This window comes from Marmota marmota, unplaced genomic scaffold (genome assembly GCF_001458135.2).
Source record: "Marmota marmota marmota unplaced genomic scaffold, marMar, whole genome shotgun sequence".
NCBI classification, from domain to species: domain Eukaryota; kingdom Metazoa; phylum Chordata; class Mammalia; order Rodentia; family Sciuridae; genus Marmota; species Marmota marmota.
Genome location: NW_026000001.1, coordinates 1,416,733 through 1,444,007, shown reverse-complemented (window position 1 = coordinate 1,444,007; position 27,275 = coordinate 1,416,733). Strand labels below are relative to the sequence as shown.

The following is a 27,275-nucleotide window of genomic DNA, read 5'->3' as shown; positions in this document are numbered from 1 at the left end:
GAAAAAAGAAAATTCACCCATCAAAATGCCACTCTCTTCCCTTACCTTTCACCTAATCGACCCCTAGTAGGTGGGAGAAATGCAATTTCAAGTCATCATACTGCCAGAAGGATAGTTTTCCTTTAACCATGGGATCATGTGTTGTGGTGTGCATGCATGGGTGCATGCATACACACACACACACTCTCTTTTGGAATACAGTCTCCCCTTAAATAATTCACTTTTTAAAATTATTTAGTATAGCAAAGCTCAAAAGGGAGCAACTAGTTAGTTGCTATCACTTTGGTCCCTCATAACACATTGAGGAAAATACAGTAAGTCAGTCACTTACTTCTGCACTTTAGGGTACTGCATCTCCAGAATGGCATTTGTTGATTCAGTCTGACTTTCCTTCAAATGCCTTGGCCACATGTTGTCTACCCAGTCAATGAAATCCACCTTTAAAAAGAAGAAGACATTTAGGCTCCAAGGAAAAGGTTGGAGTTTCATTTGAAGTCAAGAAAAACAGAATTTCTTTAAATACTCATGAAAAGACAATTACAAGCACATTAAAACAATCTGCTGGTAAAACTTAAGTTCATGAGGCAAACATTCTAGAAATAACTGTACAATGAGAACAAAGACTAAAGATTGCATTCATCAAAATGAAGTCATTAAGCCAGGCATGGTGGTGTACACCTATAATCCCAGCTACTCTAGAGGCTGAAGCAGGATGATATAAGATCAAGGCCAGCCTAAGCAATTTAGAGATCCTTTCTCAAAATAAAAAGGGCTGGGGAATGTAGCTCAGTGGTAGAGTATCACCATGTTCAATCCCCAACATCCCCCTCCCCACACAAAAGAGGTCACTAATACAGTTATGTGTTCAACCAAGAACTTTCTTTAGGGCAATATTTATATAATTTCCTGTGGGTTTTTTGATCCATAAAAGGTACTGTTTGGAAGCTGCCTGTAAACTCACCAAAAGATACACCACTGCTGGAATAGCTAAGATACCAAAAGTTAAAAGAGAAGGGTAGGGGAGAGAAGGGGTGGGGGTGTGGAGAAAGAAAAGAAACCTAGAATAAGCTTGTAGTCTTTGCAAAAACATGATATGAAAATTACTAAATTAGCCTGAGTAGCCTAGGCCTATAATCCCAGAAGCTTGAGGTTGAGGCAGAAAGTTTCTAAGTTCAAGGCCAGCTGTGTTAACCATGAAAGACCATGTCTCAAAATAAGAGGTAAAATGCCCCTGGGTTTAATCACTGAAAAAAGAAAAGAAAGAAAAGAAAAGAAGGGGAGGGGAGGGGAGGGGAGGGGAGGGGAGAAGGTACTAGATAGGGAATGACAAGTTCCAGGTCTATCATATTTTTGAGATCATGTGAGGCCTGGAACTTATCTATAAAATTTATTACCTCAAACACAAATAGTGAAGATTAAATCTTTGAAACAATGTTTATCAGAATAATAGTATTTGTCAGAATTCAGGCATCTGTTTTAAATAATTTTTGCTGAAATAAATGAGATATGAAAGCAGAATGAAGTTATTTTAACACTTTATTCTGAATTACAACATGACCTGAACCTTCAAATGTCTGTACCCAAGCACTAAACTCCAAGAAACAGCTCCAAGGTAGATAATGCATGAAAGTCAAAGAAACATGAGTTCTGCACAGTGCTGATATTGGAAATATTGCTTATGATTATTAAAAATATGTATTTGGTAAGTTTTACAACAACATCTACATATTAGATATGTACACATTTATATCTACATATTAGAATTTATTTCCCTTACAATGTGTATCTAGACAAATGCAATCTGTGCATAATGATACGAGGCATGAATCCTGGGAAATCCAGAAGTCAATGGTGGGGGAGAGTTTGGAAAAGTTCACCAACAATATGGAAGAAACTAGTAAGATGAGGAGAAACTACTCAAGACTCAAAGAGCCAACAGTTTTAACCAAGCACCTACAGATGCCTTTCTTTCCTTCAAACAAAACCTACTTTCTATTTCTTTTTCTTTAGTATTTTTGTAGTTGTAGATGGATCCAATACATTTTATTTATCTTTGGGGGGGGGGGTGCTGGGGACTGAACCCAGGCCTTGTGCATATGAGATAAGCACTCTACCAAATGAGTTATATTTCCAGCCCTAATTATCTTTTTACGTGTTACTAAAGCCAAACACATTTTTATCACACAAAAATAAATAAAATAAAAAGCACTTATCATATTGTACTTCCCACATTCTAGGGAAGCACTCTACCACTGAGCTACAACCCCAGCCCAACTTTCAGTTTCTTAATGTAGTGGCCAGTATTGCCCATCTCCATTTACTATCATTTTATTGGTCTTTTATTGTCATTGTTTACTCAGTACACTATATACACTTTCATGTCTGGATAGGAAAAGGGTTGGGAATACTTCAATATTTTTATCCAGTGTTCATTCAGAACACACAGAATTTCTCACCATGGCAGAGAGTCAGTCATTCTTATTTCCCTGTCTCCAGTATCTTCTGACTACAGACAGAATATGTGGTAATGTGTTTGTACTTTCTCGTTGGGTCAATGCTTATCCTTCTAGATAAATACCAGGATCCATAAGAGAATAAGGCTTCAGTAAGCACAATCACTAGTTTCGACCTATTCTGTATTAAAACTAGGGTCAAAGTGGCAAGAAGTCCAATATTTAGGTCATGATCTCTTCACACAGTGCAAAAGCAACTCATTACCTTCCATTAACCAATTCCCCAATGCTCATGTTGTATTGTATCTATTGCCTTTTTTCTTTTCTTTTCTTTTTTTAAGTGCTAGGGATCAAATCCAGGGCTTTGCATATGTTAGTCAAGTATACTCTACCACTGAACTACAATCCCGATCTTTGTATTTATCTACTTTGAAGCACTTATCATATTGTACTTTTCTTTCCTGGGTCTCTAAATATTCTGAGAAGACAAGAAGGATCCTGTTTTCTATGTCCTCCAATACTTGGCACAGTGCTTACTATGCAATCAAGTAATAAACTCTTAATATGCCAAAGATCACAGGGAACAAGGGATTATGTTGCTCTGGGTTAACAAATATCTATAGGAGCTGGCACAGTGGTGCATGCCTTGTAATTCCAGTGACTTGGGAGGTCGAGGTAGGAGGACCAAAAGTATGAGGACAGCCTCAGCAATTTAGCAAGACTAGTGTCAAAATGAAAACTAAGGGCTGAGGTTGTGGCTCAGTGGTAGAGAGCTTGCCTAGCATGTGTAAGGCCCTGGGTTCAAGTCTCAGCACCACAAATAAATAAATAAATAAAGTGAAGGTCCATCAACAACTAAAAAATATGTATCAAAAAATAAATAAATAGGGGCTGGGATTGTGGCTCAGAGGTAGAGCACTCGCCTAGCACGCGCAGGGCCCTGGGTTTGATCTTCAGCACCACATTAAAAAAAAAAAAAAACAAAATAAAGGTATGTGTCCACCTATAAGTAAAAAATAAATATTCAATAAATAAATAAATAGAAACTTAAAAAAAAAAAAAAAAAGGCTGGGGGGAGGTCAGTGATAGAGCACCCCTGGGTTCAATCCTTAGTACCACGTAAAAGAAAAAGAAATACCAATAGGAAATGTTCTAATATATTGACTGTAATAGTATTACACGAGTAAATAAATTTATTAAAATTCATTGAAATGTACACATAAGTGGGCATGCACTCCATTGCATGTCAACCTGAGCTCAATTAAAAAAAGTTAAGGGCATTATTGAGAAATACACGAAAAGAGCAGGATAAACGAAGGGATATAATATGGGGAAAAGGACCAGTAGAAAAAGCATGTTACTGCTTACACAGCAAAATCACAGAATGCTTGCTTACTTTTAGGAGATGACCTTGGTAATAGCTCACTCAATCTTTCTGGAAATATTTTAGGTCCCTGAAAGATATTGGTGGATTATGACCTCTGCCCTCTAGATAATTTTCTATTCCTGAGCCCTCTCATGGCTTCCAGTCCTCCATTTAATGGCAAAGTATTCTGCAAATTTTATAAAATGATGTAGCACAGTTACTTTGCGAAGCCTAACCTCCAAGTTAGTCATTAAAATTTGTTCCCCAGAACACTCAGTATTCTAAATAAGTTCATGCTCTCACTGGGTTCCCTCATCTAGCAAAAATCAGGAGAAATCCCAAGAAATCTGTGAATTCCCTTCCCAGGAAGGGGAAATACTGGGGAATGATATTGGTCAAATTCTATTGTTACATTGTGTGCATGTATGAATATTTCACAAAGAATCCTACCATTATGTACAACTATAGTGCACCAATAAAATAAATGAAAAAAAAAAAAACTAAAGACTAGGGGTTGGCGTTGTAGCTCAGTGGTAGAGTGCTTGCTTAGAATGTGTGAGGTACTGGGCTCAATCTTCTGCATCACATAAAAATAAATAAAATAAAAAAGTATTGTGTCCATCCACAACTAAAAAAAAATAAAACAAAACTAAGAACAAGCTGGGCCCAGTAGCACACACCTATAATCCCAGAGACTCAAGAGGTTGAGGCAGGAAGATGGAAAACTTGAGCCCACCTTGGTAACTTGGTAAGATCATGGCTCAAAATAAAAAAGTAAAAATGGGGAGGATATAGGTCAGTGGTATCCCTGGTTCAATCCCCAGTACTTCAAAAAACAAAACACAAACAAAAAAAACTTAAGGACAAAGAGAATTAAAAAGGATGTTAAAAAGACTTCATGTTTGAGTAGTTAGATATTTCTAAATCTTAACCATAGAAAAGTTTGCCTCAAGCCAAGATTTATATTTATAACTATAATCATGTTATCTGTAAAATAAAATTCCAGAAATATTAAGGAAATAAATTTGTAAACAATGTTATTGTAATTCTCACGTTCCCTGTATTACTTAATCCATTCATTTTTTTTGGGGGGGTACTGGTGATTAAAATAAGGGGTACTCAACCACATCCCCAGACCTATTTTGTATTTTATTTAGAGACAGGGTCTCACTGAGTTGCTAAGTGCCTTGCCATTGCTGAGGCGGACTTTCAACTCGAGATCCTCCTGCCTCAGCTTCCCGAGAAGGCTAAACTCTCTTTTTTTTTTGATACCAGGATATTGCTGAGGCTGCCTTTCAACTTGAGATCCTCCTGCCTCAGTCTCCTGAGCCACTGGGATTACAGGCATGTGCCATCACGCACCGCCAAGGAGGCTAAATTCTAACCACTTATGTTCCAATATTTCTACGTAGCTAAACAATGATAATTAATATAAAAAGATTATTGTCATACTAGGGGAAAAAAGAAACATTTTTATTTTTATTTTTTGGGGACAGTGCTGGGGATTGAACCCAAGGCTTCACATGTCAGGCAAACACTCTAGTATTACACCACACCTCTAGCCCAAGAAGCTTTTCACAGAGAAATTCTGCTTTTAGTTGTAGCATCTCTAACAACAAGAAGCAATAACACTGGGCACAGTCGCACATGCCTGAAATCCCAGTGGCTCAAGAGGCTGAGGCAGAAGAATCGCAAACTTAGTAAGTTCTTATCTCAAAATAAAAAATAAAATGGTCTGGGGATGTGGCTCAGTGGTTACATCCTGGGTTCAATCCCTGTAACAAAAAAAAAAAAAAAAAGGAAAGAAATGACAAAAACTACACTTTATCTTCAAACAGTAGTGAAATACTGAGAACATTCCCCCCATATATGCACATCTACGTATTAATGATAATAATGGAACTTATTAGTAGGATACACACACACACACACATTGTTGTTATATGCAATTACATTTCAACATTGAAAATCAAAGGTTATAATTAGGATTTCAATGGAGATATGACCCTCCTGCCCCAGCCCAGTCCCAGTAGCTGGGACTATAGGCATGCACCACCATACCTGCCTTCATGACAGTTCTGAGTCAGGAATTAAATGAAAACAAAAACATCCCAAAAATGACTTAGAAACATTGCAAAAGTGAATATTGTGTAGATAGCCATTCCTTTGCTAAAAAAGATCGGTTAAATCAAAATCTGCCTTTAGGAGACTAACTTCAAATTCAAATTAAACTAACTAACCTTAAGATGGATTGCCAATCTGTTACTAAATAGACACCCAGTAGATCCTACTTAAGCAACTATCTCATAAAATACTCACCTGGCTTGAAACTAGTTTTCTCCTAAGTTTCTCAGCAAGTGTAAACCTACAGGACAAAAATTTCTTAAGCAAACTTCCCATCAACAGTTACAAGAATGATTTTTTTTTAAGATTCTTTTCCATTACATGCAAAAGTCAATGTTCCTAAGTGAGGCTACTAGTGAAGCAAATGATCCTATCCTATATAATATTAAGTCATTTTGGAAAATGAAGAGCCTTCTAAAAACAGCAATTAATCAACTATCAACTAGTTTTTCACATTCAGCTTAATTTTGGTGTGTGCAAAAAGTTATAAATTCTCCAGTATAAAACCAACCCTCTAGTAACAATGACAATATGGAGGAAACAATTAGACTAACCGTGGAAGGCCTTTGCACCATGTTCTCCAGCCTGGTGTGGCTAAATTCTAGACTGATGACATTATAAAGTTTCTCTCGCTCCTCCTCTGGGGTCTCATAGTAGCGTGTCCACTGAGCCATAGTCATTTCAATGCCTTTTTGTGTGTTCACATCCATGACATCCACCATCCGACGACTCCCTGCCATGAAAGATGCATTGATTTGTCTCTACTGAACCACTAAAACCTTTAAACATGTTAATAAAAAACACAAATGGAAGGAAACAAACTATTCTTTCTTGTTTAGGATATTCAGCAGTGGACAAGGAAAAGACTACTCACTTCAGAGGAAATAATAAAAACCAAATTACAGAGAATGGGAAAGACAAAAGTTAAGGTTAAAAAATAACAATCATTTCCTCTGGCATGTTTATAATACTGTCAGTTGTTGAATCTTATATTCCATGTCTCAATTAATTCTAACAATTTCAAATGTGAAGTATTAATACCCACTTCATACATGAGAAAATATGTGTCACCTAACTTAGAAGACAAAGAAGGCAGGCTAACTCTACAGTCAATGTTCTTACCCACTAAGAAATATTGCTTTGATGCAGGCTTGAAGACTGACCTAATCTACCCCAGTTTGAATAAAGGATCCATTAATTATTGAGTACTGGATGGAATCTGTCCATTCTTCAGTTTAACAGTTTTATTCCACAAACCTGCCAATACTTTTTTCTAACACAAAACCTCCTTTTCATTCATTCCACAAATATTTCCAATCTGATAATAATACCACGATGGACATAAAGGTCTATATCAGATTCTCCATTGTCTATCACAACAACAAAAAGTGCAGAATGTCACAAGAGTTAGCTTAAAATAACAGGGGAAGAAAACCGCTTTCGAGCCCAAAAGAACTAAGTTTAAATCCCAGTTCCAGTACCATTTGGGCAAGTTATGTAACTTCTCTGAACTTTTAATACATTTTTGAGGGCTAGCATCACCTTGTGGGCCGTGAGAGGATTTAAAGTGAATGAAATAAAACATTTAGCACAAAGTAGGTACTCAATTTTATTAGTAAAAACAAAAGGAAAACTTCATATTTTGCCAGATTGATCAAAGAAAATTTTAGGAAAAGAGGCATATGGATAAACAGAATTCCAATAAGAGAAGATTAAGCAGGGACAATTCCAAGCAGATGCAACAGCACAAGAGAGGACATGGAAAGACAGTACAGCTAAAGATCCAGAGAGGTGGTTAAAAAGCTGTCCAACTTATAGGACTAAATTATACCTACAATGTACCTGTACCCCGTCTTACCAGATATACCAAATAATACTAGGACCTAGTCTTCTGCATTCAAGTCTAGTTGAAGAGATAATATGCAAGAGGACAAGAATATGGCCAAGTGAAATAGATGAGGCAGATTTAAAAATACATAGAATGTAAAACAATGGACTAAATAAACCTTCTCCTCATATTTTGGAAGAAAACAGTCAAAGCCAAATCAAAACTGACATGAGATACTCCCCTTCATACTCATTAGGATAGACATAATATATAATATAAAAAATGCAAAGTAAGTGCTCCCAAGGATGCAGAGAAATTGGACTCTCAAACAGTGATGCTGAAGAAATTAAAAAGTGCTAAAGAGGGGCTGGGGATGTGGCTCAACGCGCTTGCCTGGCATGCGTGTGGCCCGGGTTCGATCCTCAGCACCACATACAAAGATGTTGTGTCTGCTGAAAACTAAACAATAAAATTAAAAAAAAAAAAAAGTGCTAAGTGGGAGGAAATTAAAAAAGAAAATGATGATTAAGACCTCATATATCTGCATACCCAGGAGTCTACTTCCTTCTTACTATTTTCTATTTATTTATTTATTTTGCAGTACTGAGGATTAAATCCAGGGCCTTGCACATGCTAGGCAAGCACTCAACATTGAGCTATACTCCCAGCCCCATAAAATTTATTGGAGTAGGGACGGGGATTAAACCCAGGGGTGCTACATTGAGCTACATTCCCAGCCTTAATTTATTTACTTGTTTGTTTAGACAGGGTCTCACTAAATTGCTAAGGCTGTCCTGGACCTTGAAATCCTCCTGCTTCAGCCTACAAAGTAGCTGTAATTACAGGAATGTGTCACCATGCCAGTTTAAAATTCAACCTTTTTTTTTTTGAGTACCAGGGATTGAGTTCAGGGGCACTAAACCACTGGGCCAAATCCCCAGTACTATTTTTTTGTATTTTATTTAGAGCAGGGTCTCACTGAATTGCTCAGTGCTTTGCTTTTACTGAAGCTGGATTTGAGCTGGTGATCCTCCTGCCTCACCAGCATGCACCACCGTGCCCAGCTTTTTTTTTTTTTTTTTTTTTTTAAGGAGAAGCCAAATCAATTTGTTTTAAACCTTTATTTGTTTACTGAGAATAGAACCCGGTACCTCACACATGCTAGGCAAGTGTTCTACCACTGAGTTACAACCTCAGCCTGTCCAGCTATCTTAACCATTTTTTGATACATAGTTCAGTAATACTAAATATATCTGCAATGTTGCAGAATCATTAGTATACTCATCTCCTTCCCTCCTTTCATCTTGTACACTGAAACTCTATACCCATTAAACGATAACTCCTCGTTACCCTCATCTCCCACAACCACCATTCCTACTTTCTGTCTCTATTATTTTGACTACTCTACCTCATATAAGAAGAACCATACAGTATGTCTCCCCAGACCCCTTTCAGTACTGGGGATTGAATCCAAGGACATTTTATCACTGTACTACATCCCCACATTTTTAATTTTTATTTTGAAACATGGTCTCACCGAGTTGCTGAGGCTGGCCTCGAATTTGTGATCCTTGTGCTTTAGCTTCCTGAGTTGCTGGGATTACAGGTGTGTGCGACCATGACTGGCTCAGTATTTAATCTTTTTGTGACTGGTTTATTTTACTTAGTTAAGTCTTCAAGGTCCATCCAAGTTGTAATGTGTATCAAAATTTTCTTTCTTTTTAAGGTTGAACAATACTCCATTGTATGGATATACAGCCATGCATTGCCCCAATGATGGATTATATTGCCTAGTAACATCATAGCCACCTTAGTTTGTGTAAGTATATGCTATGATGTTTGCACAGGATTAAAATCACCCAATTATGCATTTCTCAAAACATATCCCCCATTATTAAGTGAGAAATGACATTGCACTGCATTTTACTTATCATTCATCTACTAATGGGTATCTACTTATGGGATGCTTAGTTTCAGTTATTGTCAATAATGCTTCTATGAGCCAGGTGGGGTGGTGCATGCCTGCAATCCCAGTGGCTCAGGAAGCTGAGACAGGAGGATCTCAAATTCAAAGTCAGCTTCAGCAATTTATCGAGGCCCTAAGCAACTCAGTGAGACCCTGTCTCTAAATAAAAATATTTAAAAAGGGCTGGGGATGTGGCTCAGTGCTTAAGTGGCCCTGGGTTCAATCCCTGGTACAAAAAAAAAAAAAAAAAGGCTGCTATGAGCTGGGTATGGTTCATTACCCTTTGTAAATTCAGCTATTTAGGAGGCCAAAACAGGAGAATCACAAATTTGGGGCCAGCCTGGACAACTTAGTGAGACCCTATCTCAAAATAAAACATGAAAAGGGATAGGGATGTAGCTCAGAATGACCCTCAGTTCAATTCCCAGTATTAAAATTTTAGTAATAGTAACAGTAGTAATAATGCTACAAACACAGTGAGATCCTGCTTTCTTCCTTTGGGGTATATATTCAAAAGGGGATTTTCTGGGGATAGTTCTGCTGTCGATATTTTTGTGGAACATACTATCTTCCACAGTGGCAGTCCTAGCTTATATTCCCACCAACAACACACAGGGGATCCAATTTCTCCATATCCTTCCCTCACCAACACTTGTTAATTTCCTGTTTGTTTAATTTTTAATTGTAGCGGATTTGCTTTGTTTTGTTTTTGCAGTGCTAGGAATCCAACCCAGGGCTTTCTGTATGCTAAGCAGTACTCTACCACTGAACTATATCCCTAGGCCCTCACTGTAGTCTTGATTTCTATTTCCCTAATGATCAGTAATGTCCAGCATCTTTTTGTTTATTGGCAATCCGTGCATCTCCTTTGAAGAAATACCTGTTCAATTCCTTTGCCCTTTTCTGAATCCATTTTTTAAATCGTTGAGTCTTATTTCTATATATACTCTAGATATTAACTCCTTATTAGATATGATTTACAAACGTTTTCTCCCATTCCTTAAGTTGTTTATTTATTTATTTATTTATTAATATTTATTTTTTAGTTTTCGGCGGACACAACATCTTTGTTTGTATGTGGTGCTGAGGATCGAACCCAGGCCGCACGCATGCCAGGCGAGCGCACTACCGCTTGAGCCACATCCCCAGCCCTGTTTATATTTTTTGATGTACAAATTTCAAAATTTTTAAATTAGTCCAATATATCTACACTTTTATTACCTCTCTGTCTGGAGTCATAGCTAAGAAACCACTGCCAAATCTAACATTATGAAGCCTTGCCCTAGGTTTTTTGTTTTCTTTTTTTTCCCCCTAGGTATTAAGGTTGAACCTAGGAGTGCTCTATCACTGAGCTACATCCCCAGCCATTTTAATTTTTTTTTTTAATTTTGTAATCATCTAAATTGCCAAGGCTGACCTGGAACTTGTAATTTTCCTGCCTCACTCTTTTGGGTCCCTGGGTGCCATGTTTTCTAGTAAGAGTTCTACAATTTGAAGTTTTAAATTTAGGTCTCTGATCCATTTTGAATTAATTTTTATATATGATGTTAGGTAGGAGTCCAACATCATTATTTTGCATGTAGACAGGCAGGTTTCCCAGCATGATTTGTAGAAGAAAAGTTACCCTAGTTTGACCATATATGTGAAGGTTTATTCCTAGCCTCTCTATTCTAGTCCACTGTTCTGTGGGTCAATCTTTTTACTAGTATTAAGTTTTTTGATTACCGTAGCTTTGCATTGTTTTGAACCCAGGAAATGTATTTCCTCCAGCTTTGCTCTTTTTCAAGAATGTTTGGGTTTTTCTTGGCCCCTGGAGATTCCATATGAATTTTAGGAATTTTCTATTTCTGTAAAATAACATCTAGAATTTTGATAGGGATTACATCATTTTGTAGATCACTCTGGGCAGTTTTGACTTTTTTTTTAAAATAATAAGTATAGAGATGTCTTTTAAATGTCCCCATCTTGTTCCTTTTTAAAAAATATTAAGTTTTTAGTTGTAGATGGACACAATATCTTTATTTCATTTTTATGTGGTGCTGAGGATTGAACCCAGTGCCCCACACATGCTAGGCAAACTACCACTGAGCCACCACCCCAGTCCTTGTTCCTTTTTTTTTAAGATGTTGATGGATCTTATTTTTTTAAGATGTTGGTGGATTTTATTTGTTTGTTTATATGTGGTGCTGAGAATCGAACTCAGTACCTCATATATGCTAGGCAAGTGCTCTACCACTGAGCCACAACTCCAGCATCCAGTTTTGACATCTTATTGAGTAGTGACATCAATATTATTAAGTATTTTGGAATTGGGGGTATAGCTAAGTGGTACAGCACTTGTCTAGCATGTAAGAGGCCCAGGGTTTGAGCTATAGCACTGAAAAATACTACAAAACCAAAACAAACACACACACACAAAATCAAAACCCAACAACAACAAAAAAAACTAAGTCTTCCAACTTGTGAACATGAGGCACGTTTCCATTTTATGTCTTCATTCATTTCTTCAGTGTTTTAGTTTTCATTATACAAATCTTAACAAAAGTGTTTTTTGACACTATTGTAAATGGAATTGTTTCCAAAATTTCCTTCTCAGATTGTTCGTTGCTGGTGTACAGAAATGCAACTGAACATTATGTACTTTGTATCTTGTTACTTTGACAAATTCCTTTATTTCTAACAGGTTTTGGGGCCATCTAAATTTAGTTTTCTACTATAACATCATATGGTAATTCTATTTTCTTTTTTTTTTAAGAGAGAGAGAGAGAGAGAGAGAGAGAGAGGAGAGAGAGAATTTTAATATTTATTTTTCAGTTTTTGGCAGACACAACATCATTGTTTGTATGTGGTGCTGAGGATCGAACCCGGGCCACACGAATGCCAAGCGAGCGCACTACCGCTTGAGCCACATCCCCAGCCCTGGTAATTCTATTTTCAATTTGTGAACAGGTCATTTTACTTTCCAATTTAAATGCCTTTTATTTCCTTTTTTTGCCTGTACGCTATTTAGAATTCCCAGTACCATGTTGAAGTGACAGAAGTAGGCATCCTTATCCCTCATCTTAGAGCAAAAGCATTTCGTCTTTCACAACTGGGCAGCTTTTTCATAGATGGTTTTATTATGTTGAGGTAGTTTCCTTCTGTTTCCAATGTGCTGATTTTTTTTTTTTTTTAAATCATGAAAATGGTGTTGAGGTGCTGGGGTTGTGGCTCACCTAGCATTGCGAGGCCCTGGGTTCGATCCTCAGCACCACATAAAAATAAATAAAGGTATTGTGTCCAACTACAACTAAAAAATAAATCTTAAAAAAAAAAAAAAAGAAAAAGAAAATGGTGTTGAATTGTGTCAAATAATGTATTTTCTCCATCAGTTGAGGGGATTGTGTTTTTCCTTCCTTCATTCTGCTAATGTGGTGCCCACTGATTGATTTTTATGTTGTTGAACCATCTTTGCTTTCCAAGAGTAAATGCAACTTGGTTCATGGTCTGTGATCTTTTTCATATGCTGTATTCAGTTTGCTGATATTGTGTTTAAGATTTCTAAACAATGCTCATAAGGGATTTTGGTCTGTAGTTTTTATTTTCTTATATTGTCTTTGTGGTATCATTCTGTGAAGTAGCATTACTTCACAGAATGAGTTAAAAAGTGCTCTCTTTTCAATTCTTTGAAAATGTTTGAGAAGGATGGTTCAAGTGTTTAGTAGAATTCACCAGTGAAGCCATCAGATCCAAGCTTTTCTTTGCCGGGAGATTTTTGAATACTGATTTAATCTTTTTAACCAATTATATAGCCATTCTATTTTCCATTTCTTCCTGATTTAGTCTGGTTAGGTTCTGTGTTTCCAGGAATTTGTCAATTTATCCAATTTGTTGGTGAACAAATATGAATAGTATTCTCACATAATTTTTCTAATTTCTGTAGAATTGATAGTAATGTCCTCACTTTCATTTTTTACTTTAGTAATTTAATCTTTCCTCTACCTCGGTCCATCTAGCTGAAGTTTTGTCAATTTTGTTAACTTTCTCAAAGAACTAACTTTTGGTTTCACTGATTTTCTGTTGTTTTTCTATTCTCTGTTTCATTTATTTCTGCTCTAATCTTTGTGGTCTTCATTTTCTATTCCTTAGGTTGTAATGTTAGGTTTTTAGTTAGGATTTCCCTTCTTTTTAATGTTTTTTTTTTTTTTTCTTTTTGGGGGGGGGGATGCTGGGGATTGAACCCAGGGCCTTCTGCATGTGAGGCAAGCACTCTACCAACAGAGCTATATCTCCAGCCCTAATGTTTAAATCTTTATTTATTTATTTATTTATTTTTTTGAGAGAGAGAATTTTAATCTTTTACTTTTTAGTTTTCGGCAGGCACAACATCTTTGTTTGTATGTGGTGCTGAGGATCGAACCCGGGCCGCACGCATGCCAGGTAAGCGCGCTACCGCTTGAGCCACATCCCCAGCCCCCTAATGTTTAAATCTTTATAACTATAAATTCCATTCACCACATTCTGTAAGCTTTGTTTTTGCGTTCATTAGCCTATACATATTTTTCTAATTTCCCTTGTGATTTCTTCTTTGTTCCACCGGTTGTCTAAGGATATACTGGTTAATTCTGTGAACATTCTAGTTTTGTTACTTATTTCTACCTTTGTACCATTGTGGTTGGAAAAGATACTTTGATATTTCTTTAAAAATTTACTGAAACTTAATTTGTTGTCTAACATATGATCTATCTTGGAAATGTCCCATGTAATACTTCAGAATATGTATGCTATTGTTGTTTAGTATTCTATATATACCTGTTAAGTCTAATTCATTTCTTCTGTTAAGTCCTCTTTCCTGTCTGGTTGTTCTATCCATTATTGAGAAAGGTTACTGAAGTCTTCAAACGTTATTGCATAGAACTGTGTATTTCATATTTCTCCCTTCACTTCAGTCAGTGTATACATATAGACACATACACTTATTTATTTATTTAGTGGTCTGGGGATCAAACCCAGGGACTCACACATGCTAGGACAAGTGTTATACCTGATTTACCACTGCCTTTGTGTTTAGTTGATTCTGTAATTAAATATATAAATTTCTTTCTCATTTCTTTTTGGTTATCAGGGAATTTACATCTAACATCCAATAGTTAAGCTTTCTATTTTGAATATCAAACTGCTTAAATAACATACAAAAACTATGTTCCTTTGACAAACCATTGCTATCCTTCTGGTTTTCTTTTTTTTTTTTTTTTTTTNCACGATAAAGGTCTTTTTGCTGTTTTAAACCTAGCAAAAGGGAAGAGGATAAAACAGAACAAGAAGGAACCAAACTCAGTTTTTTTTTTTTTTTTTAATGTTGTGAATGGACCTTTACTTTATTTATATGTGGTGCTGAGAATCAAACCCAGTGCCTTACACATGCTAGGCAAGCACTCTACCACTAAGCATTACAACCCCAGCCCTCCCTTTGAGTTTTGATGTCACAAAATCACATCCTTATATGTGTGCCTCTGAACATAAACTAATAATTCTTTAAAATGCATCATCTCTTAAATTACATAGAAAATAAAAATTTGGAGTCACATCTAAAGTTTCAAAAATACTAATTTTTAGACTAATAACTATTGTTTTAAAACAGTCCTAAACTGGGGTACAGTGGCCTACAATGTTTCCAGGATACCTGGGAGCTCTCTGAGGTAGGAGGATCACAAGACCAGAATGACTTTACAGGATTTAAATAAAAAATAAAAAAAAGGACTAGGGATGAAGTTCAATAGTAAAGCATTTGCCTAGCATGTGCATGGTCTTAGGTTCAATCCCCAGCATTGCAATATAAATAAATAAATAAACATTAGTGTTCAATCATGTAGAAAACAAGGAACTGGGCGTGGTGTAACATACCCATAATTCCAGCAATTTGGGTGGCTGAAGCAGGATGATTTTAAAGTTCAAGGCCAGCCTCAGAAAAGTAGCAAGGCCCTAAGCAATTTATCAAGAACTTGTCACAAAAAGAAAAAATAAAAAAGGCTGGGGTTCAGTAAGTGCCCCTCGGTTCAATCCCCAGCACACACACCCCTACCTACCCCCCACCCCACACACAGAGTAATAAACAAACCATTGTTACAATAATACTAGCTTATATAACTGTCCATGTATTTATCTTTACTGGGACCTTTATTTCTCTACATGGCTTCAAATTATTGTATAGTCCTTTCAATTCCCGAGAAACTGCTTATAATCTTATTGAGACTCCCTGTATGTGATGAGTCATTTTTCTGATGCTTGCAAGACTCTGACTTTGGCTTTTGAAAAGTCTATTTATGTGTCTTCATGAGGGTCTCAGAGTTTATCTGGAGTTCATTGAGCTCTTGAACTTTTTTTTGGATGACTTTCATAAAATTTGGGAAATTTTCTGCCATTATTTCTTCAAATATTTTCTGTCCCCTTCTCTCTCTCCTCCTTTTGGTACTCCCTGAAGGTGTCCTCTTGGGCTCTTGGTTTGTTTTGTGCTGCTTTTAACAGAACACCTGAGAAGGGGTAATTTATAATGAATAGGAATTTATTGGCTCATAGTTCCTGGGGTCAGTAGGACCAACATCAAGGTGCCAGCACACGATAAAGGTCTTTTTGCTGTTTTAAACCTAGCAAAAGGGAAGAGGATAAAACAGAACAAGAAGGAACCAAACTCAGTTTTTTTTTTTTTTTTTAATTTTTTTTTAAGGGCAGCATGAGAGTGGAGCATTCACAAAATAATCATCTCTTAAAACTGTTAGAAAGGCAATTAAATGTCAACATGAGTTTTGGAGGAGACAAACATTCAAACCGTGGCAGACTCTGTACTTTTCTTCAGTCTTTTGTTCCTCAGACCCAATTTCCATTGTCCTACCTTTCAGTTCACTTTTTCTTTCTTCTGTTTGTTCAAATATGCCTTTCAATCTCTTTAGTAAATTTTTGTACTTTTTAGGTTCAAAACCTTTTTTTTTTGGTTTTCTATCTCTTTGCTTATGTTTCCATGTAATTTGTACATCATTTTTCCTAATTTTCTGTATTTCCCTTTAGTTATTTCAGCATGTTTTAAGATATTTGTTTTAAAGTTGTTCTCTACTAGATCAGGTTTTTCTCAAGGACAATTTCTGTTGATTTACTTTTTTCCTTTGAGTTCATCATAATTTCCTGTTTCTTTGTACACTTTTTAATCGGCTACTGAAAACTGAACACATAAATCTAATAATGTGTAACTCTTGAAATCAGATTTTTTCCCTTCCCAGGTTTTGCTATAAATATTGTTATTGTTTTGGGGCTTCTGATTATTGTAGGCTGTCTATGTGGCAAGGATCAACCTGAAGTGTAAACAAAAGGTCTTTTTTGAGCCTGCACCTTTCCTTGGGCTTGTATAGTTAGTTTCTAATTTTCCCCATACATTCAGTTGCCTTTGACTATCATAGTCTGTAATGTCAAGCTCCCAGCGGGGTAAAGGAAAAAGGGAGGGAGAGAGGAAAGAGGGTGGTAAAAGGAATGGGCCTTTTAAATCTCCTAGAAATCATTTGGGTAGGGGGGAAAGGGCTTGCACCAACAATGGCCACCTAACTCTTTGTACCTCTGTGATCAGAAGCAGCCATCAAGTGATCACAGCACAGATTCTCCAATATTTTGAAGGACCCTTTTTGCCCATCCTGCCTCCTGCAAACTGTTGCTTGACTTCCCATGGGCTTGGTTGGCAGGATGGAGGGGGTGGCTGCTACTGTGCTACAACTCAAAATTTACTACGTATTACCATCCAAGTCTTATCCTGGATGTTGCAAGCCTTCAATGAACTGCAGCTCCAAAAGAGTTATAGTGGACAAATTCTGCCAGTACAATTACTGTCTGGGTGGGAAGCAAAGTTCTTACCACCATCCCAGAATCTCCTCTTGGAGTCTGTATTTTTTTTAAATACTTTTTTAGTTGTAAATGAACACAATTTCTTTCTCTCTCTGTCTCTTTCTTTCTCTCTCTCTCTTTCTTTAAAGTGGTGCTGAGGATCGAACCCAATGCCTCACCTGTATGAGGCAAGCATTCTACCACTGAGCCACAGCCACAGCCCCTGGAGTCTGTATTTCTAACAAGTTAACACAAATAGTTCTCATGATGTCATCTGTAGTCCACAATTACTTTTGTTGATGTCCTACCTTATTATTTAAACTAATAATGTCTAACCAATAGAAAAAAGCTGTGGTTATCAACTACCTCATGGGTCCAGGAAATTACTGTCCTGTACATTCATCAAGAAAAGAAGTGAGGGGGTGGGATTGTGGCTCAGCGGTGGAGCACTCGCCTAGCATGGGCAGGACCCGGGTTCAATCCTCAGCACCATATAAAAATGAGGGCATTGTGTTGTGTCCATCTACACCTAAAAAAAATAAAAGTTAAAAAAAAAAAAGAAAGAAAAGAAGTGAAATGATGGATTTGTAAGTATTCAAGCAGGTTATCTAAGTCCTCCTGAAAGAAAGCTATGCATTTTAATTATTCAATAGATTTCCTGAGCACTTACTACTACACTCCAGGAGCTGTTAGATACTTGGATACATGGTGAAAGGCAAGTGGCTAGAATTTCACACACAAACAGTGAAAGGATGCGTAATATAGGGATCAGAGAACCTTCTCTACCTAGGATATGACTTTCACTCTTAGCTAACAGAGGAGTTTTTATTCAGCAGTCTAACAAGAGCCCTCAAGTGGCCATGAGACAGTACTGCAATACTTAATTTCCAAAGCAAAGAATGGCACTGGAGTTTCAGTTCAATGGACAAAGTGTAAGAGTTGAAGGGTTAAAAGAAAACAGCCCCCGAAAACTCCTTTTGCCTCGTATCTTGTTGAAAACATTTCTAGAAGACTTTATGTCACTTTACTGTCTTATCATGTATGGAAAAATTACCATTCCTGAACTACTAGGATCACTGAAGTATCTTAGGGCCACAATAAACCAGTTGTCTGTAGAAAACTAAGCTGAACCTTTAATGACTCTGGGAAGTTTTCTTCTTTAATTAGATTGTAAAAATTTGCTTTCTTTTCCTAAATTTTTTGGATCTTTTTTTTTTTTTTTTTTTTTTTTTTTTTGGTGGTGCTGGGAATTGAATCCAGGGCCTTGTTCCTGCTAGGCAAGCACTCTACCAACTGGGCTATATCCCCAGCCTTTTAAATGCAATAAAATATAAATCAAATTAAGGACTGGCTTTAATTAAATCACTGAGGAGAAATTTTAACGTATCTACTTCTCAGTTCACAAAATTTCAAGTATTAGACAAGTTACCAAATGTAGCATTGGTTTGAATTTCTAAGGAATGTATCTACTACTTTAAGGATAAGGATAAAGAATCACAGATATCAATATAGCTTGTTTCTTGGCTCAAAGGTACAAGTTTTGAGTTCCTGGGTATGATGCCCTGAAAAACAGTCTCTTTAGGGAGAGTGAGAATAAAGATGGTAGGTAGGAAAAGGATCAAGATTCAAAGGTTCTATGCCTAATGAGTATCAAAAGAGAAAACTTTTATAACTCAAGTAGTTTCTAATCAAGTAAATATTTCAATATTCCCATGACTTTAAGCTCAAAGATTCAGGACTCTGTCTCAAAGACTCAGAGGCCAAAAGCTTGATACTTACCAACACACATTTTGACATCATTCACAGTGAAGTCTGGATCTGGCATCCTATGAAACAAACACTAGTAAGTATAAATGGAAAATACAACTTCTCTAGTCAATTTGAGATTTTCTTAAAGTACTGAGAACTCCCCAATCAGACACATCAATCTTTAGGACATATTTAGGTATAAGTTTATCTAATGTTTTAAAAAAAAAATTACTTATTATGGTTCCCTCCATGGGGATTGACCCCAGAGGAACTCTACCACTGAGCCACATCCCAGCAACAGGGTCTCACTAAATTGCTGAGGCTGGCCTTGAGCTTGCAGTCCTACTGCCTCAATCACTGGGATTACAGGCATGCATCACCATGCCTAACTTTATAAATGATTATGTATTTACATTCTTACACAGAAAAATATCCAACAAATGAGCAATGATTATTTAAGAATGGTATACTTCAAGAAATTTAAATTTCTTTTCTTTTTAGCTCATCTATACTTTTTCATTTACCTATAACATGAATCATTTGTATAACAAAAACATGTACTTTTTTTAAATAAGTGAGAAATTATTTTCAATTACCTAATGTTCTGGGTTCTCAATACTGCCATTGCCTATAGCCCTGAGGAAAGGCCATTTCATAATCATATCCAGCCAGACCCAGAATACTTACTTTATTCCAAGTCCATCAGAATTTTTGAAAATCAGAGGGTCTCTCAAGCCACCCCGCTGGATATACTCTACATTAAAATCTGTCATCGCAGAAAAAACATTATTAGAAAAACAAGTAAGTACAGTTAGAAAGATAAAAGGATCTAAGTAGTAAGGTATAGATCTATTATTTTGCGCATACAGTTGTACTCTGTTAATAAATAAACACTTGTTACTAAGAAGCATCTCTTCAGAAGTAGGGAAAACACCCTGAGAAGCCAGGCTTGAGAAGTTTGCTAAATTTGTATCTCCACAGGAAGTTCAGAACTTAAGCAACAGAGTTGTCTCATAAATCCTAAGTAGGAATTATCATCACCCTGTCTCTTAGCCAAAAAATGATATGCATTTAACATTCTTGTCAGTTTGTTTAAGAATCAAAGCTACATGACACATGTGGAATTCCTTGGCTTCAGTGATGTGGTTATATACATAAGAGAAGTTTTATTGCACTACTTTTTAAAACTTCTTATTTTTTACTTGTGGATGGACACAATACCTTTCTTGTATTTGTTTTTTTATTTTTATGTGGTACCAGGAATCAAACCCAGTGCCTCACGCCTGCTAGGCAAGCGCTCTACCGCTGAGCCACAATCCTGGCCCTATTGTACTATTTTTAATTAAACACAATCCAAGGGATGGGAGGAGGAAAAAGCCTTTAGAAATTCCAAAAATACTCCTATCCCAATAAAAGACTACTTCTAATATATCAGAGAACAACTCAAGAGTATAAAAATGGGACAGAGGATGCATACAAGTGGCACTATATAAAAGAAAGAAAATAAATACATAGCATCAATAGGTAATATTTCAGGTTCAGGATGTTAAACTCAGATTCTATGCCTTCCTACATCAAGTTCTCAGATTCTATGCCTTCCTACATCAAGGGGTTACAGCTCTGAATCAAATTGATACTGACCTTTTCCCTCCATAAAAGTAACAAAATTGGCATTATATTTATTGGTGTGGAGTTTCTCTTCCAAGTCAAAAGTTCGTTTCCCTTCAATTTCATCATCTGAAATGCCATCATCTTCATAGCGTCGTCTCATGGTACCACGCTGGGAAAGAAGGGACATAAGGATAAAATCGTGCACTTTTTTAGGCCCATCTACAAGCAGCCATGGTGTTTCCTACATGTATAGAGTGCGACTTTTAACCTCAGTTGCTTATCAAGCATTGGTTTTCCCTGTCTTATAAATCTCTTCTCTCAACTCAAGATCAGCTGATGTTCTCAGAATACACAGAATATAACAAAGTTTTAATGAGCCACTGGGTTCCCTACCTGTGAATTTTACCTCTGCTAACTCTTTAAGCCTAGATATTTACATTCACAGTGAAAACAACCAAATAGGATCTCCTAAATATTTTATTTGTCTACCATGGCTTATCAAAGTGGAAATAAACGATCTTTATAGACATTCAAGTGAAGATACAAAATATAATTATTTTCATAGAGGAGAGGTATACCTAAGATTATCTTTGTGAAACAACCTCAAGAATAGACTAAAATATCTGAATAGATCACAAACTCTTTTATCCGAGATAATCTAAACAACAGCGTGCTAAACAGCAGATGATTATTAGTATTAAAAGATAATACATCTTCAAGGAAAACACCTAAAAAGCTGCTCAATATCATTAATCATTACAGAGTTGCAAATCAAAACCATAATGAGATACTACATACTTGCCAGGATAGCTACCATCAAAATTTGGGCAATAACAAGTATTGGTGTGTGGAGAAATTTACATCCATAGGCGGGCGCGGTGGCACACACCTGTAGTCCCAGCCACTTGGAAAGCTAAGGCAGGAGGATCTTAAGTTCAAAGCCAGCCTTGGCAACCTAGCAAAATCTTGTCTCAAAATAAAAAATAAAAAGGCCAGTGGTTAAGCACCCCTGGGTTTAATCTCAAGTAGCAAAAAGAAAAAGGGGGCTACAATTACGCCTAGCATGTGTCAGGCTCTGGGTTCCATCCTCGCACCACATAAAAATAAATAAAGATATTGTGTCCATCTACAACTAAAAATAATAATAATAATAATAATAAAAAGAAAAACGAGGGCTGAGGCTGGTTTTGAACACACAATCCTCCTGCCTCAGCCTCCTGAACCACTTGGGATTACAGGTGTGCGCCACCGCATCCAGCCAGATAATTATTTTAAAGGTATGAAATGGTGATCACCTTCCATAAATAAACAAATGAACGAATAAATAAATAATAAATAAATTAATAAGAAATGAAAAAGTCTGAAAGGGCAGAATTAAGCCATAAAAGTAAAAATTAAAGGAAAGTAAATTTATTATGTGCCAGAGGACTACAAAATTCAATTTATCACTTTTAGGTAGAAACACTCCAAGGATATCTTTTCCATATTTGGTAAAAGCCTTCCTTGGTACTTTGGTTGCCATAAATCACAGTTCAAAGTCCAAAAGACTCAACTTTAGCTAACTTTCACTTACTCTAAAAATACCATCATCATTCAAAATATTTAGGTGCATTTCTATTAGAGGCATTCAATGATGTGTTTCTTACATGGAGGTGTTTGATCATTTACTTAAAGACATCATCCAGTTCTTCCCTTGCCTTGTTTTCTATATATGACTGAAAAGAAGTTCCAGAGATGAGTTCCAAGTATCTCATAGAATAAGGGTACAATACAAAACTATAATAAGTGTAGTTTTGTTTCCAAAACAGTCACTTTTAGAAAGCACTCATTTGCACTTTTTAACAACAAAATAATCCTGTCATATTTTCAAACCTCACCCTTTCCTAGGCCTACCAAAAAAAAAAGGAAACAATTGTGCTATTATCTCAAAATTTTTAACACACTAGCACAAAGTTTCCCCATCCTATCTTTTCACATGCTTTTATTTTCCCCTACATACAAGATTTGCAATTTTAAGTACACAGAGTGTAAGGATATAAGGAAGCCTCCTGCTCCAGTCAAGCCATTCCTATTTCTTAAAGATAATAAAAAAATATGTCTGAATTTCTAATTTCTTTTTGACCATTCCAACCAGGGAAATCAGTGACAATGTAAACACTGTGTCAGTTTTAACACTGTCAAGGATAAGGGGAAGTTTTTTCCTATTTCCCTAAATTAATGTAAACTTCTAAGATCTATCCCATTAAGTGCCTTAAAATAAACATAACCAATTCTCACAATAACACTGGAGATCAGTATGCTGTAATAATCTCTGCTATAGGTGAAACTCCAAAGGCAAGGTCACTTGAACATTAAGTAAATTAGCCACCAATCTCCTCCCACATCACTAATAATTCCAACTGACTTACTGGTGTGCTCTGAGCTTCTATTCCAGGTGCTTTTCATACAGTGATTTTAGGCAGACTTAAGAGAAATTACTGGCTTCCCATAGTTGCTAACCCTAACTGGACTGAGCATCTCAGTAGGTAACAGGCACAAACTGAATATGGAAATCTATTTCAACCAAATTTTCTTTCAAAAGTAATTTGAATTTTTCAATGCTAACAGTAAGTTGTATTCCTGAAAATCAATAATCAATTTATTAGTATTATGGTTTGGAAATGTGATGTCGCATGGTCAGAGGTAAAATGATTAGGTTATGAGAGTCTTAGTCTAATTGACGGCTTAATAATCCACTGGTATGGATTAACCTGGTGATAACTGCTGGCAGGTAGGGTGTGGCTGGAGGAGGTGGGTCACTGAGGGCGTGCCTTTCAGGTATTTTGTCTCTGCCAAGTTCTGAGCTGTTTTTCTCTTCCACACCCTCTGCCATGATTTTTGCCTCATCTCAGGCACAGAGATATAAAGTGAACCATCTACGGACTAAGACTTCTGAAACTATGAGGGCCAAATAAACTTTTCCTTCTCTGCAATGGTTCTTGTCAGGTCTTTTGGTCACAGCAGTAAAAATGCCGACTAAAACACTTAGTCATTGGTTTAACATCACTAGTCATTAGGGAAATGAAAATCCAAAACAACAAAGATCCAGGTGTTGGGGGTGGTAGCTACACACCAGTTGTCCCAGTGATTTAGGAAGCAGAGGTTGAATTTGAGGTCAGCCCTGGCAACTCAGTGAGACCCTCAAGACCTCAATGAGACCTTGTCTCAAAATAAAAAATAAGAAGGGCTGAGGATGTATCTCAGTGGTAAAGTGCCCCTGAGTTCCAACCCCAGTACCTTTAAAAAAAGAAAAGAAAAGAAACCCCACAGTGAGATATCACTTCCAACCCATCAGTCAAATATTAAGTGTTGGTGAGGATTAAAATAGCACTATAGCCTTTTGGAAAACACTGGCAGTTTCTCAAATGATTAAACATAAAATTACTTTATGACGTAGTAATTCTACTCCCAAGCATCTATTTACCCAAGAGAATGAAAAACAGACTCACACAAAAACTTGTACATAGCAACTTTCCTCCCTGACACTTTGTTTGAGACTGAAGCCCCAGGAATGCTCTACCACTTAACTATACCTCCAGCCCTTAACAGGGTCTTGCTGTATTATCCAGGATGGCCTCAAACTTGTGCTTCTCCTTCCTCAGCCTCCCGAGTAGCTGGGATTATAGGCAAATACCACCATACCTGGCCTTTTTTTTTTTTTTTTTTTTTTTAAAAAAGACAGCATCTTACCACATAGCCCAGATTAGTCTCAAATTCATGAGCTAAAGGAATCCTCCCACATTAGCCTCTTGGGCTGGGACTATAGGCCTATACTACCATTCTCAGCTCAGAGCAACATTAGAGATAGCAACATTATTCAGAGTAGCCATGAAGTAGAAACAACCCAAACCATCAAATGAAGAATGGATAAATAAAGCACAGTATATCCATACAATGCAATATTGTTTAGCAATAAAAAGGAGTTAATTACTGATAAATGCTATTAACTGAAAAATATATCAAGTGAAAAAAAGTCAGTCACTAAAGACCACATTATAATTCTGTTCAGATGAAATCTACAAAACAAGCAAATCTATAGAGACATAAAGTACATTAGTGGTTGTCAGCAGCTGGGTGGACAGAAGATGGGCAATAACTGCTAATGTGTTCTGGGTTTACCTGGATAACAAAAAGAGTTCTGAAATTAGATAGTGGTAACTGACGTTTGCACAACTTTGTGAACATACTAAAAATACTGCTGAATTATAAATTTTAAAAGGGTGAGCCAGGCGCAATGGCACACACGTGTAATCCCAGCAACTTGGGAGGCTGAGACAGGAGAATGGCAAGTTCAAAGCCAATCTCAGCAAAAAGCAAGGTGCTAAGCAACTCAGTGAGACCCTGTCTCTAAATATAAAATAGGCTGGGGATGTGGCTCATAGGGTCAAGTGTCCCTGAATTCAATCCACGGTATTCAAAAAAAGGGGGGGGGGGTTAAATTTTTTGACATATAAATTGTATCAATAAAAAAATAATAATTATTGGATTGGGGCTGTGGCTCAGTGGTAGAGCACTTACCTACATGTATGAGGCACTGGGTTCAAACCTCAGCACCACACAAATAAATAAAATAAAGGTACTGTGTCCATCTACAACTAAAAAATGTATTTAAAAAAAATAAAATAATAATTAACAATATGTAAAAGAATAAAAGATAGCATAATGGATATGTTTGTGAAAAGCAGTATATTTTTATAATGAAAAAAGGTTTGATGAGGACCAATAAAAAAAGCCACTGTTCAAGAATATTTTTTGAGAAACTACAATCTTTTTCTAAATGATTCCCATAGTCATTTTAGTTAATTTTCTGTGAAGGGGAACAGTGACTAAAATAAAACAGTATTTCATTAACTAGTATTATGCGCCAGGAATGCAAAAACAATTTGTTAATTCTGAGAATTTCCATTACATCTAGTGATCTAATTCATCACACTAACACATTAAAGAAGTAATATATGGTCATCTAGATCTACGCAGCCCAATATGGTAGCTTCTAGTGATATGTGGCTATTAGATTTAAATTAAGATTAAATATATTTTTTATGCAGAATGTTGGGAAAACTGGATATCCAACAATGAAGTTGGAACACCTTACTTTATGTCACATGCAAAACAAAAACAAAACAAAAACTCTCACAATGGATAGAGACATAAAAAACAAAACTGTATAATTCTTAGAGGGGGACTGGGATTGTGGCTCAGAGGGAGAGCTTTCACCTCGCATTTGTGAGGCACTGGGTTCGATCCTCAGCACCACATAAAAATAAAATATTGTGTCCACCTATAACAAAAAATATATATATATATTAAAAAAAAAGAGGAAAATAGTAGAGAAATTTGACACTAAATTTGGTCAGATTTCTTCGGACATGACACCAAAAGCACAGGCAACAAAAGAAAAATCAAATAGATAAATTATATTTCAACAAAATGACACTCTCAAGAGATTAAAAACACAAACCACAGAATGGAAGAAATTTTCAAATCATTTATCTACTAAAGGGTTAATATCCAGAATATTTAAAGAATTCTTACAAAAACAACAGAACAAATCAAATTAAAAAATGGGCAACCGCAGGCTGAGGTTGTGGCTCAGTGGTGGAGTGCTTGTCTAGCATGTGTGAGACACTGGGTTTGAGTCTTAGCACCACATATAAATAAATAAAGGTCCATCAATAACTAATAAAAAATTTTTTTTAAAAAAATTGGGCCACCCAAATATATGTTTCTCAAAAAAAAACAACACAGGAGGAAGGGATATAGCTCAGTTGATAGAGTGCTTGCCTTGCATGCACAAGGCTCTGGGTTCAATCCCCAGGACCACACACACAAAAAAAAGGCCTATGCCAGAAGCTCAGAGATAGAGAAGGAAGGAGCTGGGTGGTAGGTAGACAGTAAGCTGTCTAAAGGCTTCCACATCTTCCCCCACAACACCCAACACCCTCCAAAATTAAACAAACTCCTATATACCTCAACTATCAACCAGGTGGAGCTGGACGCAGTGTATACACCTATAATCCCAACACTCTGGAGGCTAAGGCAGGAGGATCAAAAGTTCAAAAGTTCAGCCTCAGCAATTGAGGCCCTAAGCAACTTAAGTCAGATGCTGTCTCAAAATAAAATGTAGATGTAGCTCAGTGGTTAAGCACTCCGGGGTTCAATCCCTGATACCCCCCCCCCCAAAAAAAAAAAAAAAAAAAAAAATCAACCAGATGTTAAAAGTCAGTTCTTTTGGAGAATTTAAGTGTTTCTATTCCCAAATAGGCCCAAAGGAGCCAGAGAAGTAGTAATATAAAA

At 36.5% G+C, this 27,275-nt stretch overlaps 1 protein-coding gene across 3 annotated transcripts in view; it reads right to left on the bottom strand.

Moving 5' to 3' along the window:
- Positions 1 to 27,275, bottom strand: part of Kdm2a (lysine demethylase 2A) — a 112,557-nt gene that overhangs the window by 34,190 nt on the left and 51,092 nt on the right. For all 3 annotated transcript variants that reach the window (XM_015503203.2, XM_015503204.2, XM_048807721.1), the window contains 5 exons: positions 20,970 to 21,108; positions 20,016 to 20,094; positions 19,359 to 19,405; positions 6,498 to 6,676; positions 332 to 438 (listed from right to left, as the gene is read on the bottom strand). In XM_015503203.2, the coding sequence (XP_015358689.1) occupies positions 332 to 438; positions 6,498 to 6,676; positions 19,359 to 19,405; positions 20,016 to 20,094; positions 20,970 to 21,108 (551 nt within the window). The remainder of the gene's footprint in view (positions 1 to 331; positions 439 to 6,497; positions 6,677 to 19,358; positions 19,406 to 20,015; positions 20,095 to 20,969; positions 21,109 to 27,275) is intronic.